This window comes from Amphiprion ocellaris, chromosome 17 (genome assembly GCF_022539595.1).
Source record: "Amphiprion ocellaris isolate individual 3 ecotype Okinawa chromosome 17, ASM2253959v1, whole genome shotgun sequence".
NCBI classification, from domain to species: Eukaryota; Metazoa; Chordata; class Actinopteri; family Pomacentridae; genus Amphiprion; species Amphiprion ocellaris.
The window spans coordinates 31043136-31068064 of record NC_072782.1 but is presented as its reverse complement, the minus strand read 5'-3'; the positions used below and the strand labels follow the sequence as shown (position 1 = coordinate 31068064).

At 36.9% G+C, this 24929-nt stretch overlaps 1 protein-coding gene across 7 annotated transcripts in view; it reads right to left on the bottom strand.

Annotated features, from left to right (window-relative positions):
* The window catches only part of LOC111579785 (WD repeat-containing protein 7), a 132730-nt gene that overhangs the window by 68590 nt on the left and 39211 nt on the right, over window positions 1-24929 (bottom strand). For 4 of the 7 annotated variants that reach the window (XM_055019237.1, XM_055019239.1, XM_055019241.1 and 1 more), the window contains 7 exons: window positions 24072-24305; window positions 22145-22438; window positions 20844-21040; window positions 12342-12439; window positions 7130-7249; window positions 3648-3766; window positions 2853-2976 (listed from right to left, as the gene is read on the bottom strand). In XM_055019237.1, the coding sequence (XP_054875212.1) occupies window positions 2853-2976; window positions 3648-3766; window positions 7130-7249; window positions 12342-12439; window positions 20844-21040; window positions 22145-22438; window positions 24072-24305 (1186 nt within the window). The remainder of the gene's footprint in view (window positions 1-2852; window positions 2977-3647; window positions 3767-7129; window positions 7250-12341; window positions 12440-20843; window positions 21041-22144; window positions 22439-24071; window positions 24306-24929) is intronic. The other 3 variants (XM_055019240.1, XM_055019242.1, XM_023287212.3) reach the window with 1 other exon arrangement.

The window sequence follows — 24929 nt, the reverse complement described above, 5'->3', positions numbered from 1 at the left end:
TATCATTCATTTAATGTTATCTTCATTGAAAAAAACTGGGTTTTTTTTCAAAAAATAAGCACATTTGTAAGTGACCCCAAATTTTTGAACGGTACTGTATTTTGCTAATAGTCTGTAGTCTGCAGCTAATGTTATCTGAAGCAGCGTAACATCTTCCAAAAGTCAGATTAACTTCAACAATCTGTTCTAGCTGACAGACATGTTTCTTTAACAAAGACACAAGCAACAGAAACTGAACAAATAGTACAAACCATCGCCATAAATCAGGAAACATAGCTACTTGTATAGAAGCTAAGGCTATGCTAACAACTAGCGGCTAACTTAGGAAGTAGTCGCAAACAGTGTCTGGAAAAGACAAGAAACTATTCTGTAAGATATGGGGCTTAGTGAGCAATAAAAATAACAGAGCAGTGAAAGATTGTCGGTTATTACATTTCTAATCGGTTAAATTGGTCGTACCATTGTGACTAGCGGAAAAGTTATTCTAAAACCCCACCTGCTCCCAAAAACAAATTACCTTATTTGCTAATGTGTCTGAATAAATGACATAGATACGTAGCTAATGCTAACAAAACATTATCTTTATTAGCAGCTAAAGTTAGCATGCTAACAAAACTAATGGAGCAGAACCAGAGATTTCTCTCTACTGTATTTCATGCACTTTGTCAAAACCTGGCTGCTACATTACCCACAATGCAACTGTCAGCAGAATTGTTACGCTAATAGCAGATACTGCAGTTTATGTAGCATGTAGCATTCGATCTCCTCAAGATGAAGAAGTAGCAGACGCTGAAGGTCTGGTCAGCTCACTTCTTTCACACAGAAAATGAAAAATGACATTTATTTTTAAGTTTATAGCCTTTAACCCTTCAATGTGCCTGACAAAATGAAATAGATACGTAGCTAATGCTAACACACAAACATTCTCATTAGCAGCTTCAAGTTAGGATGCTAACAAAAGTCATGCACCAGAACCAGACATTCCTGTCTGTTTTATTTCATGCATTCTTCTTCTCCAAGAGAAATCCGGTAGCTACATTACCCACAATGCAATCCCAGTCGACTGTCAGCAGTTTCGTTGCATATTTGGGTTTGCGATGCTAATAGCAGCTACTGCAATGTATGTAGCCTGACATACATGACCTTCTTCTTCTGTAGGAGGACCAATCATGCTTGCTATTGCTCAAAGGCTAATTATTAACCAAGAACAGCACTGATGGAAGGTAAAAAATCAGGAGAATTTTGTGAAATATTGTCACGCCCCGTTTCAGAGGGAGCAAAAAGTTGGACGTCAGAAATTTTGCAGTAATCGCATGTTGTTGTTTAAAAGAAAAGACTGATCCAGCGTCCAAAGGGTTCGATCACATCTGTGAGCTTCCCCGAGATATTCCAGGATTTCCAGGACCAGCGGGAGTCATCTTACCGCCTGTTCCAGTCCTGCTGTGCAGCACACGGATCAAATTCAATGACCCTTTAACCTCCCTCTATCTGCCTCCCCCCTCCGTCCTCCCCCTCCGTCCCCTGAGGTCACCGGTCCATCACTGCCCCCCCCTCCTCCTCCTCCCCGGCCTGCGGTACTGCCGTGGTAACACAACACTGACCGGTGCCCGTTTCCATGGCAACCGTTCCCCTGAGAAACCCCCCAGCATCCTCGGCAACCACAGGGCGACTCCCGAACACAGAGACACGCACACACACACACACACACACACACACACACACACACACACACACACACACACACACACACACACACACACACACACACACACACACAGAGACACACACACAGAGAGACACACACACACACAGAGACACACACACAGTGTTTCAGGAGGGCTGCTTCTAGTAAAAGACGGTGGAGATTCACCTTTCTTTCCCATCAGCAGGTCTAACTATAGCCGGAGAGGAAGGCCGAGGGAATAGACAGAGCAGGAGACAGACAGACACCGAGAGGAAACAAAAAAAAAAACACAGAGCCGAAGAAAGAGACAAATAATAGATGCTGGGTGTGTGTTTGTGTGTGTCTATCTTTGTGAGGACCAGCTGGGTTTTAGATTATTCTCACGTTCCTTCAGAGGGCGGTCTGAGGGCTCAGACTTGGTTTTAGGGTTAAGAGTATAACTAGGTTTGGGTTCGGGGCACGAGGCTGGGTGAGGTTTTATGTCAAAGAAAGCCAAACGTGTGTGTTTGATGTGTGGCAACGTTTCCCTCGGAGACCAATGACCGGTCAGAGGTTTGTGCGTGGGATTAAAAACAGCAAACATTGGTCAGAGCGCTACCCGTCTACATCCACAGCTATGGGTGAGATGGACGAAGCTGTGCAGACTTTTGTATGGTGCCTTGCAGAAGTAGCAAAGCTTAAATCAATGTACAGGAGGTCCTCGGTTTACGACGTCCTCGACTTACAGCGTTTCATCCTTACATCAGAACTGGTTATGTAGAACTAGCTGACGCTGAAGGTCTGGTAAGCTCACTTCTTTGAGACAGAAAATGAAAAATTACATTTGTTTCTTAAGTTTATAGCCTTTAGCCCAAACTGACGCTAACTTCAATAGCATCACTTGCGTACATCTTGCAGATTTCACATAGCTCGCTCTAGAGATACAACCAGCTTCTAATTTCTCTTGGTTAGAGCAAAGTTATAATTTCTGCTCACCAGAGTCTGTTCAAAGGCTTTAAACAACTTGTTTCTGTGCACTAACACTCCCTTGAGACCTTGAGTGTAACAGCAAAGAACTGGAATGCTAAAACTCTACTGCTAGCATGTGCAGAGTTAGCATATTTCAGAGTATGAAAACAGAAACTATCACATTAGAAACCACTAAAAAGCAGCAGTGTGAGGTACTTACGGGAGCTGACTGCATCCACGTATTGAGGCAGGTAGGGAGCCCACATGTCGATGGTGTCCTTGCGTCCTGATTGGCCGATCCTTCTCAGCTCAGCCAACAGAAGAGCTTGAGCTGCTTCTCGTACCTACAACAACAAAAAAGAGAAAGTTACGGCTACAAAAAAAGACTACACAAACCTTACTTTTTGTTTCTCTTCAACAGAAATGAACAAATGTTGTCATATTTTGTGTAATTTAAATTAATATTTTAATATTAAATGTACTAATTACAATTAAACGTACAAAAAAGGACGAGTGATTGTAGAATTTTGTTTGCAACTACTAATGTAATCATAAACTATATTATTAATCTTTCGATTGGTTTGAGTTATTGTTTAAAGAAAAGAAGTCAACATTTTTTGGATTTTGGCTTCTTAAATTTGAGTAATTTTTGAAAATATTTGGTTTGAGGACAAAAAAGACATATGACAACTTATTCTTTGTCTTTACATAACACTGATTGACATTTTTAACTATTTTATGACATTTTATTGACCAAACAACAATAAAATTATTAACATTTAATATAATTTTTAGTTGCATCCTTTGGTAACTGTAGGTGAAACATACAGCATGCATAGAAAATGAAAGCGAAAAAAGACTCAATAATTAAAATGTTTCCTTGGCATTTTGAATAAAAATTTATTCAAGGCTTTATTAATTTCTTATAATATGTATTTGCTAGGGTTTGCAGTGCATAAGCATAATTTTTGGAAGCCATGTTGACCTAAAACACCCATCATGCAGCTGTAAATACCTCCAGACAGCGATCCTGCCATCTCCTCGCCAACATCTCCAGCAGCGGAGGTCTGAACTTGTCCAGTCCGAGGAGGTCAGGTAGCATCACACAGTGCATGGCTGCCAGCTGACTCCATCCTGCACACACACACACAAAAATATAGTCAACACAACAAAAACAACTAATTAACGAGACTATACACAAAAAATCTCTCACTCTCATACACTGACCTCACTGCCGTCACATAAAAACACAGTTTTTAGCTTCATGGTGAATCTCACAGTATGGAGTTTTATTAATTTAGATTCTCTTAAGCTATAAAAATCCAGTTTTGCTTTAATTCTCAAAAAACAAAACATCACAACATGAGCTTAATATAAATCTTTTCCAGGTACTCATGGGAAAAATCACCATCTTTATCTTCGTTGCACATTTAGGCTGAAAAACATGTTTTTCAGTGACTTTTTCACATCCTTGCACATCCATACAGACTTAAACATTCCTCAAATATAAAAATCACACTAACAACAGTTAAACACAGGATGGGAGTATTACTGACACTATTCAATTTGCAGTCTTGGTTAGAGCAAAGTTATAGTTTCTGCTAACCAGAGTCTGTTCAATGGTGTTTAACAGGTAAATGACAGATAAACAGCACTGCCAGGTGGGTCGAAAAAGCCTCAGAACGATACCTTGGCATGATGAATTTAACTGTTTTATTTAGCGCCAATACTGTGTGGATTTATACTTAAAAACTGTATTAAAAACCAAGTAGCTTGTCAGGATAAGTGACACAGCAGTTTTTTTTTCCAGTATTATCCTGAAGATAAACATTCAAAATGTCTTGGTATCGCTTTAAAGGGGCTCAAACCTGAGCAGAAATAATAGCATAGATTTATATTTTAGACTAAACACCAGAGAAATATACACCAGCTTTAACACGTCTCTGACAAACAATGCACTAAGATACTTATTCGCCGATACTCAACATAAACCAAGCACCTTATTCACATATATTAGTTCAATATATGGTTTCCAGAGGAGATGCATGTATGTGAAATGTACTCGTATGATGGACACTGAATGGTTTTTAAGCAGGAAAGAAATTTCATACAAATTTCTTTGCCGGGGCACCATGTAAACTTACCTCCGCCAGTGAAAAATACAGAGAAAACTCAAACCATTAGGTGTTTTACAGGATTATTCTACGTAGAAGTTGACGGGTTAATTGTAATCGTAGATCATAAAACCCAATTTGTCTCAAACAAGTAATCCATCAACCTCCACTTGCAACATTTGCATCACTGTCTTGCAGAAACCTCAGATGTCAAAAACAGGAATGAGAATGAACCGTTTCCAGTAGATTAGTTCTTGAAATCTTTGTTTGAAGTGTTACCTTCCTCCACTAGTGTTATTGCATGGTAAAGTCTGGCATTTTACTTTTGAAACTCATACTGGGGAAGGACAGAAAACCAGTCAATCCACCAGTTTAAAGATATTCTTCCTGCTGCTATTAGCAACTACTACTACTACTACTGCTAACAATAACTATGTCTGCTAGAGGTTATACAAGTTCTGATGCTACATGCTAATTCCGCAGCTGTTTCCGCTACCGACACCCACTACTACCTGCTATTACTATTGATGCTGCTAATAATTACAAAGCAGTACAGCTGGTAGCATGTTTTACAGCTGTTCCAACTGCTTAATTATTGTTCTTCCCACTGAGATGTGACCGGTCTGAAAAAAAAAGAGGGCTAAGAACCGAAGCAATTAGCATATAATTCTGAATTTTTGAGACACATTTCCCTTTACAAATAAAACATATGAACATTTTTAGAACAATGAGAAGCAGATAATCAGGAGAACTTAGTTTCTGCAGGGCAGTGTTTTGCAAGTAAACAAATCTACTCCAGTTTACCCTGACAGAAAAATCAGAGGTAAGTTTAAATATTTCTATATGTACTGGAAAGGAATGAGTCTCTGTGTGCATGCTTGCTGTTTCCCATTATAACAAAATTTTTAAAAAGTCCTGACCAGCACTGTTTTAGTCCCTGGAAACTAAAGGTTATCAGCTTTGGAAGGCACTTGATTCCCCTACAGGAACCACAGATGTGGAACTGTTTAGATAACCTGAGAGCACATTCATTGTAAGTGTGGATGGGGCAGCAAGCCTCCACGGTAAAAGCAACGTCCTGTTAAAAAAAAAAAAAAAACAGTTTATAACAGATGAGGGAAGCAAGCACTGGGCTCCAACATTGACACCAGAAAGTTAGAACAATTACATTTCATCACTGATTTTAATAAAATAATTAATACAGAATGTCATTCAGTCCTCTGTTTGAAACTTCAAACACATTTTTACTCCGTATTTAGACAGATGTGCAGAAGAACAGCTAAATTTAAAACAAAGGACAATTTTTTGTTGTTGCTAAGCACAAATTATTATTGTTATTTTGGATTTGGTTGGTTTAAATTGGTTTTGTTAGGCCCCACCCTCCCCAGTGACACGTTCAGGTGGAAATGGCAAGCATGCAAACAGTGAGCACAGAGACACTAAAACGTCAGGACATGTGGACATTCAGACAGACAGGTTGACAGAAGAAACAGGGCAGGACTGCACAATACTGCCAACAAGTGAAAAAAAAAAGACAAGAGACCAAAGTCTAAGGACTGCTGTCAGTACACTCTCAAATGCATCAGTAAAGTCAGCCTATTTCCAAACGACACTGCTTTTTATATTGCCAAATTTAGGAAATTTATCCCAGGTGATTTGGAAAGTTTGAAAGTGGAAACAGCTGTTGGCATATTAAGACAATCCAAAAGCATAAAGTAGAGTATTTGTCGTAAATATTATGACCAGAAATCATTCAATTTGCTTTTTACGTGTGCTTGTACTGTTGTATTTGTACCTCATAATGTTGTATTGCCAGATTTTTTTGTATACATTTTGGAAATATATTGGAAATTAAGCAAAACTTTAAGACTTGTTTAAACTCAGAGAGATTTTGTAGATTCAACTCTTTCAGTTCTGCAGCATTCAAATTATAAAACCAACCATCTCTTCAACTGACAGGATTGAAAGTGGACTGAAGTCAGCGATGACAGACAAGACAGATAAACGAACAGCGCTGTAGACAAAAACAAGGACAAAGACACTGCAAAAAGACTGGAGCTAGACACCTGAGATGAAAACCTAACACTGGCTGCAGGGAAAAACATGATGGATGCAAGAGAAAAGAGGCGACAGATCCAAGGAGGAAGGAAATGGGGAAAAAGGGAAGTCAGGAGAACATAAAAAACAGGAAAATAAAAGTATAGTGTAAAAAACAAAATCAGAAGGGAGGGACTGAAAAATAAATGGAAAATGGAAGAGAAGATGGTAGTAAAGAAGATCTAGGAACCAGAAGATCTATAAAGACAAAGTTCATTAACTGAAAGAAGAGAAAGAGGATGGCTGCGAGATTTTTCCTAAGTGAACCCGTCAGTTCAGTCTGTACCTTCGTTGACTGAGGGGATGCTATGGGGGCCGGGGGAGCCAGGGGCCCCCTGAGGAGGGATCCGAGGGGCCCCCGGAGCCCCAGCAGAGGCAGCAGTGCCGGTGCTGGCAGCTACAGCAGCTTGTAAAGGAAGAGAACGAGAGAAATAGTCAAGAAGGAAAGAGCAGGTTAGAAAGATTTTAATATATACAGTACCGAATGGAGAGAGGAGACACGCAGTCAGGTAGCAGGGATGAAAAACATGTAGTTACAACAAAAACAAGAACAGAAATCAACAAAATAAAAGAAAAAAATAATTAAGATGTTAGACATTAACAGAGGGAGAATTGGCTTTTAAGAAAACGCTATGGTGAGCTTTTACTGACTTTTTTTTTTAAGCTAACATGTAACAATCAATCAGTATCTACCATTGCAACTGTCACTACTTCTGCTAACACTGTCCAAATATTTTGCTGAGCCAATATCCAATGAGAAAAATCACATGAGCAGCACCATGCACAACAGTCTGGACTAGTCTTAGTGACATTTGGGATATCTGCAACTATTCTTTGACCAGTCCAAAGCTAAATTATAGGTTTCTTAAACTATGTTGTTGCTATCTATCATTTTAAATCCATAGAGTCAAACTTGGCTATCAAATGTGAAAATGCTTGCCATATTTACAACTCTCCCTTCAGCATTGTTTTTGTTTTTTTACAGTTGTCAACATATGACATACGCCCGTATGAAAAGTCATTGTTAGCACTTTGCCAAATGACCTGTTACATGGCTGGACATTCTGCTAAAGGAGTTAGCCAAAACATGGGTTGAAGAAAGTCCAAATGTAGAGATTACACCAAACTGATGTATGCTCATCCATTTCTACTCATGTTAGCAACTAGATATGTCATGCATGATAACTAATATTAGTAATTAGTTAGTACAGTTGAGAGTTAGCATCCAAACTCGGACTAGTTCTATACGTTGAGGCTGATAAGTCTAACTTAATTATTGTCCTTACTGTGGCTGTTTTTACAATTAGATTCGCCACAAAAAAGTATTAAAATTAATGTTAAAGTATGAAAGTCTTAATGCTAAATTTATACTCGTTACTTGCCATTTAAAGATAGTTTGTGAATATACATAAAACTGCAAAAAGTTCCAAATAACCTTACATAGTAGCTGCCAAAAATCATATCATCATATTACTGATTGCACAAGAAACAAAAAGTTAAACAACAAAAGAAACGGGAAAGGAACCCAAAGCTGAAGGTGAAAGCAACAAATAAAGAGATATAAAGGGAAGTTCCTAAAAGGCACAGACACAAAGATGATTGTTTATTTCTCAGAAGCACTTGGCAAAGAGATCGAAATCAGGTGTTAGTTTGGAGATGACAAACTACACCTGAAAAAACCACAGCTAACAAAAAACCAACACAGACGAAGGTTTCAGACTGTGGCATTAGCATTATGTTAACAAATATCAATTAGGGACAAATTAAGAAATTAATTTGCACGGTAATAATATAGAATCTGCCAGAGCCACGAACCTGAAACCTTCAAACTAAATTATCTTCAAGTAAATGCTACGTTTCAAACATATACAGTGTGAAAAAAAATACATCAGTGACATTTGGGACATTTTTTCAAAACAGTCAAACACATTTCAAGCCCTTACTGTTGACATGAAAGGTACAAATTCAAAAACTGTCAATAAAATAGTTGAGCTACCACAGAGAAAACATGTAGCACAGAAAAAACAGAGAAAACAGTCATAGCAACATTACATCAGTCGGTGGTAAAGAAAGAAAAGGGAAAAAAGGAGAGAAATAGTGAAAGAAAAGACTAGTACAAAAGAGCTTGAATGGAAGTAAGTGAAAGATATATCGAAGAAAGTGGTGTTTGTGGTGCAGATTTTCTTTTCCCCAGAGAACAGGCAGCAGGCTGAAGCCATGCAGTGACCGACAGAGTGAAGATGAAGAAGGAAAGGAGAGAACAAAAGCAGAGAAGTGATGAGAAAGAAATCAGAAAGAAAGAGGAAATGGCTGAGGTCAGTCGACAGCAGTTTGCCAGCATTGGTGTGGACAAAACTGTCAAACAACAATTTGCTGCGAGAAGAGGATTAAGGATAATTTTGTCATTTTATGTCTATTTTAGAAAGTGTAAGATGATGCCACCAACATCCCAGTCTTTGGCATGTTGGTGGTATTATCATAAAATATGTGTATATGCAGATGATATTTCACTATTTATGTCAAATCAAACAGTTAGCTTTCTAAGCCAAACTTCTGAAGATTTAGGTTATCTTTTACAGCATATATTGAATTGTCCAAAAAATACAAAAACAAACTTGTGGATGTATTGTTAGTCCTTATATTTTGGGCTAACCTGAGGCTGACACCAACCACTCTATGGTAGTGTAGTCTCAGGTCCAGGTTTGTGCTCAAAGCTTTTAACCCTGAAACAAATTATTGAAACGGTTTAAATTTGATAAAATTCAAAGACATGTATGATTATAGTTCAGCAAATGCTTTTTTTAAAGTGAGACACCCAAATCTCAGTTTATCTTTAGGTGCAGCTCTTTTTAAGGTCGTTTTACAACCTCAGTGGTTAAAGGAGTCCAGACTGGCTTTATCAAAAGGATTAAAGTATATTTCAAATGTCAGTTTTAAAGGTATTACTGTATGTAATTAAGTGTTATGTGAATGCTCTGCTGCTTTTTGTAGTTGTTTTTTTTTTTACAAAAAAAATAAAAATATAGCCCGTCGGGAAACTTCAGCAATCCACAGCGTTTTCCCACCCAGATGAGGTGAGATACCATAAACAGCAGCAAAATCCAATGGTGCAGTGGAATAAACACAAGACGTTTACTTATTATTTTTTTAATCATTTTTGTGTGTTTGAAGAGTGTGTTTAGCTTGTATTTGTCTGGCGGAAAGGGTTTTCCGACAGAGGAGGAAGCGCTGCAGGAGAAAGACTGTATTTTCAAAATTATTTTGGCTTTTTCCACATTTCTACCTACTTCAGAGATCTTAAAGTTTAATTCTTGTAGATTAGCAGCTTCAGGTGTAAAGCTAATAAGCAGAATGTTTGGACGTTAGTGATTACGTCATAAATCCAATATGCAGATGACACTTTACTATTTGTATCTAACACAATAACTCAAGTTTTTAATTTACATCAACATCTAAAGAGTTTAGATCCTGTCCACAATAATACAGATGAATTATGTTATTTACAGTGAAATGTCCACTAAATAAAGTTTAGCTAGACCAACAATCACAAAACGATGCCTTACGCTAGAACAGAAAACAGTCAGTAAAGAACCTTTTTAGATTTAAGCAAAAGAGAAGTGTATAATGACCTTAAATCATGAGGTTAAATGCATCAAAGCTGTTCAAAACTACAATTTTGACAATGACTTGAACAACCTTTAAGTCCAAAACACAACCAGTACAATCATCTGATCAGGAAAGTATTTTTGACAAACACTTCTTATTCTTGATCTCAGCAGGTTTGTGGTACATTCTGACTTTTCCAACTCACTGTGGTTTTTTAAATTTAGTTTCAGGAAAGCCAATTCTGCTCCTATAAAAATTCTGTGCCCTAATAAAATAGTGATTGGATGGAAGCTTTAAAAAAATGAAACCTGTTATAACTGTTTTTGCCAAAGTAAAAGCTCAAAACCCCCAGAGGCTATCAGTTTATCAAACACAAAGAAAAACTGTGAACTGGCAAAACTGAGAAGATAAAGTAAAGGGAGTCATTGCCATTTTTTTTTTAAATGACAAAGTTGGACATTTGTGATAGAGATTATGGACAAAACTGGCTCCATATATCCTTTGTTCCTGTGCACTTGGGGAACTGTCTTTCTATTTATCGCCGGACAAAAGCTTGAAACTGAAAAATAAAGAAGGTATTTGAAAACTTTCCTGCATCAGTGTGGACATGATTGTAAAATAATAACTTGGGGATGCTTTTTAGGTCCTTTAAATGAGGAGCAAAGCGTCTGCTTGCTCTGTTGTGAACTGCTGCAGTACATTAGAGGGGCCTCCTCATTTATTTCCATGTGAAAGGAGCCGGTGAGCAGGGTTAACAGCACTCGGCCTCACAAAGCCCCTGACAGTCGCACACACATCGCGGTATCTGGCTGAGCAGAGGTCACGGCCGAGCGTTCCCTCTGAATGCTGCTCAATAGGCGTGTGGCGTGAATAAGTCCACGCGCTTGTCACGCTTGGCCTCCATTAAGGCGTGACAATAGCGGCTAAAAACCCCGCCTCCACCCGACACCCGAGGGTGCCACTTATGGCCCACGAGTGTGTGTGTGGACTTGGTTTTTGAGAGTGTGTGTCTGTAGGTGTCGGGCTTGTTGCAGTGTGGTAGGTAGTTGTGTGTGGGTGGGGATCGGGCAGATGGTGACGGCTGGTTAAAACATCCCCGACAGCGAACCAGGGCAGGGTTCTGTCTGCAAAGAAAGACTCAAAACTTACACAGTTTCACCTTTACGAAACAGTATTCTGGTTTCTCTATCAGATTTGCTTCATCCAACACTTTTTCCTGGTACATTATATATAGATTACGCAAATATTTAGCCATCAACACTGCAGAAGTACCACATGTAGTCAGCTGTCTTTGCTGGGATTCATAAAGTGCATTTTCATGCATGAATTCAAAGTAAAATCTTCACTGCTTTCCAATAGGAGTGTTTTTGATCTGGTTATAGACAGGATCTTGTTACTAGCTTCCAAATTTCAAGTTCGCCATCACTGGTGCGGAAAAAAAAGCTGAAATTTTGACGATAGCATGGTAGTTGGTGGTAACACCACAAAATATGCATATATGCAGATGACACTTTGCTATTTGTATCGATTATTGCAGCTAAATTCAATACACACATGCACAGACTGAGGGTCCTAGCATTAGCATCTGAAACTGCTTTTTATTTTTCTAGATTAACTCATTTAAAGAGGGAACTTCACAGCTTCGTTCTCCAGCTGAAGTTCAAAACAACTCCACCCTCATGTCAGGAACAACACAACAGCAGCGCTTTAAAGACCTGCTGACCTCGGAAGCGGCAGCAGCTTCCTCCTGTGATACTTTTGCTTCTTTTCTTTAACCCTCTGCGGGTTTTATTGCCGGTGGGCTGCATTATCAAACCCCACCCGCCCCCCTCTTCCCTGTCCGCAGGGCCCCAGGAGTGTTTGAAGCAAGCGCCCCCTCCTTTTGTAGTTACCTTGTTTGATCTGGGCCTGTAGTGCCGGGTTGGAGGGCTGAGGGGGGACGGCAGGCGTCCTGCGAGGAGTCTCCGGGGTTCCTCCTGGTCTGGGAGGCCTGAAGGAGGATCACAAAGAAGACACATGAAATATTAAAGGAGCAGAGAGGAGGGCCGGCGCACACACAAACACACACCGACTACAATACAAAATTCAAAGGAACGCACCAGTAGAAGCACATACATCCATAAAAACCAGGAGTTCACACAAAACAACTTCTGCTTCCTGCATCCAGCTGCTGAAATATCAGTGTTTGAGTGTTTTCTCAGGCTCCAGCCTATCGGATTCCAGTCGGGTCGTCTCAGAACAGACTGGAGGCGTCTAACTCTCAGAGACACACCAACACTTCCAATACAACGATCGATGCGGCGATCAATAAGGGTTGCTGAGCAACGAATCACTGCCAAGAGATCCTCAGTTTTTAAAAAAAAAAAAAAAAAAAAAAAAGAAGCCAAAATTCTCCTGCGAGGACGGGACGACCACAAAGTATTCAGATGGGATGAAATAACACAAAATATGCAAAAATCCCAACCTACACCAGTGATTCCCAACGTTTTGGGAGACAAAATACATGATTAATAATGTTAAAATATGGAAAAAATGGTAAAGCTTTTCAAGGAGTTACTTTCCAAGGAACACGTAAAAAAACTGAAAACCAACGTTAAATATTGACCAGTTCATTCCAATTTATTCTGTAATGGGATGTAATCAAGTATCAAAATGGCTAAGAATCAATTTTATACTCCTTTTGCTCTCACGAAAAATGCTAATTTAGTTATTGTACCATTTTCTCAATTGCAAATTATTATAAGAGGAGTCATTATGAGTCATTTTGATGGGAAAACAATGTTTTGGTGGATCACAAAATAGCTGCTTTCTTAACCCTTCTGTCGTCCTGCGGGTCAAATTGACCTGTTTTAAAGTTTGAAAATGTGGGAAAAAATATATATTTTCACAGTGAAACTTCTGATGTCCACATTTTCAGCAGTTTTGGGAAATCTTTGAACATTTATTGGTGGAAAAAAAGAAATGTAAAAAATGTTTCTTAAGAACATTCACAAAAAAATCAACCAAAATCCAGTGAGATTTTGGTTGATTTTTTGCGAATGTTCTTAAAGAAAATATTAGAAGTTTTACTGATATATATGGAATCACTTTATTTTTAGGATTTTTTTGGAAGATTTTTACTCATTTTTTGAAATTGTTTACTAGAATTTTCTTGCCAAATTTGGAAGATTTTTTTAAAAATAAAACTTTTAAGCGGAATTTTTAAGGAATTATTGGAATTTTCTTCCTGAAGGTTTTGCAAATTTTCAGAAATTTGGGGAATTTTTTGCTGAATTTTGGGATTTTTTTCAGACAAGGAAACAATATTTTTTGGTGCCCCCAAATGAAGACAACAGGAGGGTTAAAAGAAAGCGAATTTCTAAACTGGATTAAATTTAATTTCTCCTAAATGTTTTAGCTAGCCTGGTAGCTTGATAAGCTAAGAAAAGTTAGCATAACTGTGTTTTAACTACTAAAAGAGAATCGCAACAACAATAAAAGCTCCAGTTAACTATTCGTAGCTGTTTTATGTCTTCTTTTAACATATTTATTATTAATAATTTTAATAAATTTCAAACATATTTATATTTTTAAGTGAAGAAACAAGTCAGTTTATGGTCAAAATGGTTTTAAAAGTCTTGTTTGAATTAAAAATTGAAAGAAAGCTAAACAACTTTTAAAGAGCTCATATCAGAATTTCAATTGCGTTGGGTTTTCACTGATTTGAACTAAATGAAAGTGAAATGTTGACATATCTTCAGTTCGTCACATTAAATATAAGGTGTCCCATTTTGCTAGTAGCATCTGTACAAAGAAGTGTTTATTTTTATTTCTTCTAGATTTTCTTCTATATTGTAGTCAGGGAGTTCATTGTTTTAGAATTATAGAACTTTGTGAAACTATTACTGTTTGTACTACAAAGCCGCAGAAGAAGCTTATATAAGAAACATGCTTTAATTTGAATTTTCCCAGTTTTAAAGGGCAGTTTTGTGCAAAGATTTAGATCCATGTTGTTGTAAAAGCAACATTTCTTGCTTTAAATAGTCAATATTTTATCAATAAAATCATGGTATGTTCGACTGTTGTTCTACAGATAATATTAGTGCTATTTAATTGTATATCTTGATTAATTTAGTACACGATCCATCAATATCAGCTCCTTTCAACTCCCTTTTCTGTTTTTTACCCAGTTTTTATTAGCACTGTCTTTATTTGTTGGTTCTGGTCGTAACCCCAAAGGGAGAATCCACCTTCAAAACCCTCCAAGGAGAACAAAAACCGCAGCACAAGCAGAAGAAATGAACTTGTGGAATGCAGCGGAGATCGCAGACCAACAGTAGCATCCTTTCTCTTTAAATTATACAACACACAACCACAGAAAAGACTCGCCGTTCGGAACAACAGGAGCACAAGAACACCTGCAAACTCTGCAGCTCCCGACCAACCGACACCTGCCTTCCACTGTAACACACACAAAGACTCACACAGTCATCTTTAGCAGCGCACAAAGAGACACACAAAGTCTAATTTGGCCACAATACAGCCGGTCTGAAGAAAAGCTTCAACCTTTTTCAGATCTATCTGCAGGGAAACTGCAGTTCTACAACTGAGCGGAAGCTGCCGGAGATTACTGAGCATTTATTCTATAAAACAGACAGAAAAATCTATTCATCTTTACTTTACTCTGTTGTATGTGCTGTAAAATGAGTATTTACGTTCAAGGAGTAGCTCAGTGCAGATGTTTGTCATGAATTTAATACAAAAGATGCCAAATGTCAGCGATTCTAGGCTGAACTTTGGTTTTCATGAGGTTTTCTTGACATTCTCTAAAACATACCTGAATTCTGAATTACGTTGGACTATAAAACTGAATAAATCCCCTCAAACTTTATGTGTTTATGCAAATTTTATTTGCTATCAAGCTTTATCAGGCTAAATAAATTCAGCATGCAGCTTGTGATGTTATAGGTTATTTTACAAAAATGTCTGGTCGAACATTCCTGATTTACCTGAAATTTTCAAAGCACAAAATGTGGATATTTATAAAAATATCCGTGAAATTTTAGATTGATATTTCAAATACTTTTTGGGATAAACCATTTTTTAAAACTGCCCATCGATCCACTTTCAGCAGTTTTTTTCTCACATTTAATTTTGAGTCTGTTTGAACAACAATATCTCAGAAACTATTAAAGACAAAAACCTGAAATTTTCCCTCTGATTTCTCATCATATTCAGAATCTGCAGTACTATGATGTTAGATTTTGCAGTTGTCGTCACCAGAAATACATTCCCGTCCATTAACATGTGGACAGTAGCACCACTCTTCTAGATTCTTTTATTCAGTAACTTGAAACAAGGTTTTGCCGTTTTGAAAACATTTTTACAGCAATTATGAACAAAAGTTAAGTAATTGTGGACAAATCTCCAATGATTTTGGACATTTATTGTCTTTTCAGAATAAGTTTCGGGTCATTCTGCACAAACCTCGAGTCGTTTCTGGCAAATGTTTTTTCATTTTAGAGACATTTCAGATTTTCCCATATTTCAAGAGATTTTGGACGGTTTGTGGTCATTTTAGAGATTTAACAATCTAATGTCCAATACTTTTTCTGACATGCACGACCTTCTTCTTTTTCTGACTTATGGGTTAAATTATTAAGTACAACTAATTAACAATGAATCACAACATCACTATACAGTATGCTACTATATGTTAGATGCTATTTTTCAGCACATATTAGCAAAAAAACGGATAATTTGGAAGTGAACTAGTGATATTTATTTATTTATTTAACCATATATAGCTGTATGTCACAAACATACAAAACTAAACACGCAGCATAATTTAATATGCAATACTGGGGGAAAAAGCTATTTATGTTAAAATTTTATAACTAACTGAGCAGGTTTGGGAAGTTGTACCACAAAACTAAACTATTAGTAGAAAGTCTGATCCAAGTAGAGTTCTGGAGTTTCAAAATCGTTCTCCAAATATAACCAAGACAACTTTAGAACCCCACATTGTAGCCTGGAGAAACAGGGCGAATTCATTTTCGCACTGAAGAGATCGGTTCCTATTAATCTACATGTTCTCACATTGTCTTATTATCTTTAATATTTCTGCAGATTTTGTTGTTCAAACAAATTTCAACAGGTGGAAAAAAAATGTGCTGGCAGTAACTATTTGATTTATCAGTCTAAACTTTAATATATAATTCTGATTATCTACAGTTGATGATAAAAGATGTTTGAAGCAAATGAGAGGTGGCTGAGCAGAAGGTTGATTTGAGATGCTAAACCCTTTATCTTAAGTTAGAAACTCTCTTCACCTGGTCTGCAAATGCTAAATCCTATGGAGGATTGGGAAAACATTACTAAATCTGACTATTAATAAAACAAAGAATTTCACATTTAGGCAACGTTCAGACTCTTAAAATGCTGACCAGTGGGTAGTTTGCTACATCTCTCCAGTAGGAAAACCAGGCACGTTTTCAGTTTCAGAGGTGGTAATACTTGATATTTTTTGTGGTAGAAGGAGCTGTGGGGTCCAACAGAAAGCAGTTATCTTTAAAGACTGAGATTAAGAAGTGAAAAGCAAACGGTTTTAGTCTCCACAACTTCTCCAAAGGGACAAACTCAAACCTTCCGCCACCGCAAGAAGACGAACCGCTGCTGTGATTGTTGTGATGAAATACTAAAACAGTAAGAGTTCTTGTTCTTTTCTAACTCCAGCAGCACAGAGATGGAAGCTTTTCTACCGTCGTAAATGAAAGATGGGAGGTATGAAAAAGCCCAAAACCAAAACACCTTCAAATATTCACAACTGCTGGCTTGGAATGTCGATGTTTGAGTTTTACAAAGAAGCCTTCAGCTGCTGTCTGAAGCTTGATATGGACACACTGAAGAAGAAGAACAAGAGTTCTTTGCTTCTGACAAAGTAATGAAAAGTTTCCGAGGGTACGTGGTGTTTTCTGGTTTCCTGCTGTGGTGCTTTTAGTTTCAGATTTTACAGCTAAAACCTTCTGTTCATCTGCTTCCAGCCAGCTTTTCCTTTTGGACTGAGAAAATTGTACTTTCAGTTAAATTCAACACAATGATCCCAGTCACCATCATGATTAAAACCTGAAAATGTGACATTAAAATGTTAAAGAAGCGCACAGATCCAAACATTTGAAAATGGCTTGAAATCTGCTTAAGATAACTTGACCTAAACTTGTTCTAAAGGAAACGAGCTTTGACTTCAGACTTGACTTTAGGTCTTGATTTCCTTCAGACTTCGATGGAATTTCTCAGAACTTAGAGACAAGACTTGACTTGAACATAACTTCAAGAACCTCAAACTGGACTTAAGCTTTCTTTGAAAAGTCTTATGACTTGACTTGGATTGGTCCAAGTTAATTGGAGACTAGACTTTAGACATGAAATAGATCTTCTCCCTGACCTTCTCTCTAAAGACTTATAAGAACTTCGGTTTAAGACTTCTACTTTTGGACATTTGGTCTAGATTTCCTTCAGACTTCAACTGGATTTCTCCACAATAACTCAAAATGAGACTCACTTGAAAAACACTTAGGATCTAGATTGGACTTAATGACAAGACTTGACTTGAACAAAACTTCAAGAACTGCAACCTGGAATTAAGCTTTGTTTGAAAGGCTCAAAGTGGTCTCAGTTTAGACCTGAATTAGACATTCTCCCTAACCTTCTCTCTAAATGACTTAAAAATTGCTTTTGAGAACTTGATCTAAACTTTGAGTTCAGTCTTGACTTTTGGATGTTTAGTCTTGATTTCCTTCAGACTTCAACTGGATTTCTCCACAAATACCTAAACTGTGAGCAGCTTTGAGAACATTTTGGACTTAGATTTGACTTAGTTTGATTGAGACAAGACTTGACTTCAATGTCGTTTCATGAACCTTAAACTGGACTTCAGACTTTCTTTAAAAAGATCTGAGACTTGACTCAGAGTGGTCTCAGTTGACAGAAAACTAGACTTTAGACTTGACTTAGATGTTTTCTCTAACCTGAGACTAGATTTAGACTTGTCTTCCAATAAGAATAGTTGGTACTTGACATGGATTTATTTTTATTGACTTTAGAGCTGCCTTGGATGGAACTGGACTTCCTCTGTGAGGAAAAACCTGCTGAAAGTTGGTCGACGGACAATTGTTAATACTTATCTCTGAAATTTCACATATATCTTGGAAATTAACCATAGTTTAAAATTAAAGCGAATAAGACGTATAGTGATTAAACTATGGCTGGATTTTTATTCCAAGTTTAACCATTTTATTCAATAAATAGGATAAAAATCCTTAAGAGAACTAAATTAAAGACTGAAACCAGGTGAAGTAAAGTCTGATAAGAACCTCTCAGCACCTCTTTCTCTACATTTTATCATCTCTGCTTCTACCACATTTGGCCTCCCTGCAGGTTTATCCTTGAAGCTGACGAATGGACGATGAAATGTTGTGTTTGGTATTACAGCAGCAGGACCCCTCGACCTCCACGTTAAATCTTTCACCGCACAATGAGAGCTCAGACAGACTAAACAATCAGCTGCACACACAACACAACACAACACACACTCAGTATCCTTGTATATGTACTGAGCGTCTGTGCTTTACATTCTGGCTTCTTTTCCAACTTGTTTGGTTTGTTTTTGTGTTTTCCAGCTGGAATCACTGATGATCTATGAGGTGAGTTCTTCCAGACATGTTGAGCTTCATTATGAGCCCTTAAAACGCTGCAGCTAAAGCATTTCTTTCAATTAAACACCTTAAATATCTGGAATCTGTTTCGTCCAGGTTTGTACTATGAAGGTTATTGAAGCAATTTCTGGCTTATCTACAACGGAAGTTATATCTCCGTAGTCATTTATGCTGAACATCTAACAAGCTCCAGAGCAGGTTATGTTCAAGATAACGAATCATTAAGAAACAGATAATAAGAGCAGAAGATAAGAGTTTTTAGAGCTGCAAGCGATTTTTGAAGCTATTTCATTGTTTTATTACGCGATACAAAGCTAAAATAGAAGCCGATAAAGCACTAAAGCCTGGTACTTCTTGACTTTTTCAGATTTGCAGTTAGTCTGCTTATCAGTTTGAATTATGTTTCTTCATTAGTTCTTTACATCGCTCCCAAAACGCCACCAATTAACTGAAATAATGAGACTAAAATTCCATAACAGCCAGACGGAATGTGAGAAAAAATCTTCCATGTCTCCATGAAATTTGTTTAATTTAATTACTTCATTATACATTCGTGAAATAATTGGTCTTTTTTGTTAGTAGCGTAAAGGGACTACATGTGTTTTTTGTTATAGAATCTATACTAATGATGCATGATGAGAATTAAACCGAATCTTGAATATTGAATAAGAAACCTTCATCTAAGCAACTTCTACACAAATTGGTCAGACTTTAGCTGCATTTAAGCCTGTTTTACATTTTAAACTCCACTTTTTGGTTTAAGATTAGATATTTTTTGCTTGTGAGAATATATAAAGTTGGACACATTTACTTTATAGTCTTCTATATGATATTAGAGTCTGTCTACTTTGAATTATGTTAATTTTTTACACTTTCTTCTTTCAGGGTTGTAGCTGAAAAATAAAACTGTCTCATAAACTGGAAGAACACATCTACGCAGCATGTTCATTCAACAGAACAGACAGTTGTACTTATGATCAGATCTACTCGTACCATAATAACTTGGTAGTAATATCGATAAGCTGGTTAACATTCACATATTCTGAAAATGTGTTGCTTTTAGTCGGTATTAGGTATTTAAAATCTTCTTTATTATTGTAGTTTGCTCTTTATTTGTAAAATATTCCACTCAGACAGCCAATAGAACTGTCCAGGTTTGAGATCGGTCATTGGATACCAATTCTTTAATGTAAACTATATCTAGACTGAAAAACAAAGTTGGTAAACACCTATGTGAGACTGCGGTTGTCCGGTTTAGTAAAGCCAAACACTAAAAAGATACCCTGGATATGTTGGACTTGGTTTAAACTAGACGTATTGTTAAGTTTTGTTTAAAAATTCTGAATCCTTCGAGGTAGCTTCCATCCCTTCATGTCCACTAGTCTCAAAATTACTGGACAGATTTAGAAGTCTATCAAAAAACAATCAGGATAGTTTAGTGTTGAAGTCAGAGCTGAAGTATGTTCAAATGGAGCTCCAATAATCAAATCTACAGAGGATTTGGCGAGTTAAGGCCACAGAAACTATCTTAATGAAGCCATTTGCATTCACATAATCCACTTCATGAGAGATGACTTCATGTCTAGCTGGTAAAAACACTGTATATTCAATAGCTAGAGATCTTATAGCTCAGATTTGGTCTCAACCAATTGATTTTTTTCCAATACAAAGAAGCAGAAAACCCTATTGGCTGTTAGTTACCTGGCCGGTGCTTTCTTCATGTGCTCTCCTACGAAGGTGGCGTTGGTCATCCCCATCAGGGTGTTGGCCAGAGAGATGACGGACAGGAGGTGCTGGGTGGTGACGGCCCTCGAAACACCATACGTCCCTTTTCCAACGATGTCTGACAGCGTGAGCTTCAGACCCGTCGCCAGGGACAACTGACGCAGCAAAGACTCCTGGGAGTCGGACAAAGAGGAAGGTTGTATGTCTTTAACGCCAAGGCAGAAATCCTGTAAATACTGCTGTGGCATCAATTTAGCAGCTATCTCAGCTCTAGAATGTCTACTGTCCATTCAATTTAAACAACTTTATTGATAGAACTTGGGGTAAATCAGTGGAAGCAGCTTGCTGAGGATTTCAAACCTCACACGAAAAAGTATACGTATCCAATAGATGCAACCCCTAATGCGTACATCTACGTACCTATATACATCTACATACCTAAAAACATCATAATAAATAAAATTCAACCCTGTGTTGCTGCTTATGAAGTATTTAAAAGACAAATAGCTGAAGGAATGAATTATTTCGAGTATCGTCCAGTTTTAGAGAGAATTCGACCGAAAGGACAAGACGAGAAAACGTTAAGACTACTTCTTGCTTTCCTAAGGATTTGTTAGTTGCAAGAAATGTTCAAGAAGAGTCTTTGCTTTAGTCCAGAGGGTCTTAAAACAGATTTTAACAATGTTCTTCAGACTATTTCTGCCTTTTTAACCTCACAAACCAACATATAAAAGAAAAAAGTTAGGAGACTCTCAATAAAAGATGACGGAATTTAGCTGTTAAAGAAGGTGAATTCTGTGTTGCTTCACATCAAAAGTGTATTGTCAGATCTATTATTCGTTCCTTTTGCTTTGCTTTTTAAATAGTTTGTCTCCTAAAGCATAGTTTCATTTTATATCAGTCAAAAACCTCTATTAATTAGATTTATTTGATTTATTTCAGACATGTCAAAGTATCAAAAAGGCAAAACAACGGCAAAAAACAGAGCTTTAAAATGAAAGTATTAACTTCTACAAGCTACATGTCTGTACATCTCATATCTTTCAATGTTTATGCTTACATACATCTTTAGAAACCTCAAGAACACTTTCACTGTTCCTTTTTTGGTAGATTTTCTGAAACTTTTTTGTAGTTCAACTAATTTTGAGATCTCCATCCAGACTTTTCCATAAGTTTACTTCATAAACTCATGGTGCAAGAGCAAAAACGTTAGAATTTCCTCTTAATTTATAGTTTCCAGTGTTAATTCTGAGCACTTGGTGCCACCAGACATTTACCTTGAAGGTGGGCAGCATCAGGGACATGTGACCTCCTCTGGAGATCAGGCCGAAGGAGATTGGACAGTGTGGTCTGAGCATGCCCAGTCGGTCCAGACAGATGCCGTCCAGCTGTTCGTTGAGGCCCCAGGCGTGGAGGCAGGACATGAAGAGCTTAGCTGTGTCCATGGTCAGGTTGTACTCCAGCAGGCTCAGAGATTTGGACTTCTCCTCACGTCTCCTCATCTCCTCCTCCTCCTCCTCGTCTTCGTCCAGGAGGTGCTCCTTGATCGTCTCCTTCACGGTTTCCTTCACCTGGTTTGGACAGAGACAGTTTCCTTTATTTACCAGTTCAGTCTCTCCTCAAAACACCAAACCTGGACAACTTCCAGCTTCCATTCTGATCAAAGATTCTGGAGAAAGTTCTCTACTCTCAGTTGCTCTCTTTTTTATACAATAATGCCAATTTTTTAAGATTTCAGTCAGGCTTCTGGGCTCCCAACAGCTCTGAATCTGCTCGACTAAAGGTTTCTCTTGATTTTTTTAAACTTTTAGAAATCTTTCAATCAAATGTTCCTCCTCCTTTGATATTTTAAAGAAAACCTCATTATGTACATATATTTTTTTTTGGCTTTTGGCTGCTCTAAATGCTCTAAATAATTATTTTTATGTTAGAAATTGTTCTTAGAGGTTTCGTTTTAGGCTTTAATACCATTTTATTTTATAGGATTAAATTTATTAACTATTGCGTATTCGTTGATATACACCCTTTTTTTGAAAAACAGAAAACATCTGTAAAATATTCATAATTTTTGCTGATTTAACTACAGTTTTTAATGACTTTTGGCTGCTCTCAATGCTCCTAATATTTATTTTAATTTTAGAAATTGATCTTACAACCTGCTGTGCTCTTTTGCCAGCTATGTAGGCTTTAATACTATTTTATTCTGTTTTATTAATTGATTTTGTATTCTCGGCATATTAACCGTTATTTTAGAAATTCATCTCACAAGTTGCTGTCCTTTTTTTTATTACTATTTTATAAATATTTTCACAAACCCATTCATTAACAAATCTGTTAATGAACAGGTAAAACATTATTAACTACTTTTCTTTTGAAAAGCAGGAATTATTATTATAAAATAGTCTCTTTTATTTACAATGAAAAAAGTTTTGTTAATCGAACAACGTGCAATAGGAGGAGAATATTTTACTGTTTTTTGACACCTTAATATACATATTTTTTCTTTCAAGTAATGTAAATATAATGAATAAAAATAGAATTGATAAAAGTTTCATATAAATAATTAGAGTAATAATTTTACAATCAAATGTCGCAAAATAATGTTTTAAAATTTATAAAGATACAGATTTTTGATGTGGATATTATTTACAGTATTGACCTCTATATTTAAAAGGTTAAAATGTAAACAAATTATTTAATTTATCATTTACAATCATTAACATGTTAACATACGTAGTTTTTCTTTCAAATTACAATATCTGTAAAAAATAATGCTATTATTTGCAGATTTAAATGTAGTAAATAAAAGTTTACTTTTAAGAGAAAGATTGTAAACAAACAAGTTAAAAAACAAAAGAAAATGTATGTGTTAAAAATGTAATTTTAAAAAACAATCAGCACTTCTGTTGATATCATCTGTAATTTAATAAAAACAGGAAAACTCTAATACAATTGTTAAAAATAGCTGGATATTTTTAACCCTTAAAAAAAAGCAAATATCCATAAATACAGATATTTTTTGTTATTTTGAATTCATGAAAAAATGCAGTAATTTTAAAACAAATATTGTAAAAACAAGATAAAAATAAGAAAATATACGTTTAAAATACGTTGTGGAATACTGTAATGTTCAAAACTGTAAAACTGGTGAAAATATCAGCAAACATCTGTAAAATAATGACTTAATAAAAATGTTTTTCTGACCTGTTTGAAGAACTTGTTGGCCAGGAGGGAGCCTCCCTTGTCGGCTCCAGCTTGGCTCTTCTGCAGCGTCTCCGGAGACACCAGCGTGGGATTCGGTCTCTGGGCTTCTTCGGTCAGCAGCTGGATGATCACCGCCTCCACGTCGAAGAACAACACGTGCATGTCGGGGTCCGTCAGGTTGGTCTTCATGGCCTGGACCACCAGGGCGTTGTGGGAGTATTTCGGCAAGTTGCCCTGGAGGACAAACACAAGAGATTTCTTCATAAAAATACAACTTAAAGGGTAAAAGTGATGGATTTTAGTCGGTCGCTACTAGAAATTCCCAAAACTAAAACCTTCAGCTGACTTTTTAAACATATTTCTTTGGCGGGACTTTGTCTTTGTAGAAAGAAAACAGAACAACCACAATGAAATACGTACATTCGTCATGTTAGTTAATAATCTAATGGCATTTCAACATATAAAAGAAATATTTAGGGCCTGAGATGAAGATTGTGCACAAATTATGAGGCCAAAAAAAGGAGCTTAGCTGAAAAATGAAGACTTTCAATCGCTAATATGACTCAAACATCAAACATATTAACTCCTACACATTTTTAAATTAAATAACAGATTAGACCATCTCTCCTGCTCTCTCTCTATGAATTAAAGGCATAAAATGTCAACAAAATCACCTCTAAATCACTGAAAACACAAGCTGTCATAGAAACCTGCCAGCAGAAACAAACCATCGGCTGTAATCAGCGCTAACGCTAACACGCTAACGTCGATGTTAATTAAATTATCAGTGAGGATGAAGACGTATGTAGAAAAGCCGTCGTTAGTTTCCACGTTAACGAGCTGATGGCTGCAATTAAA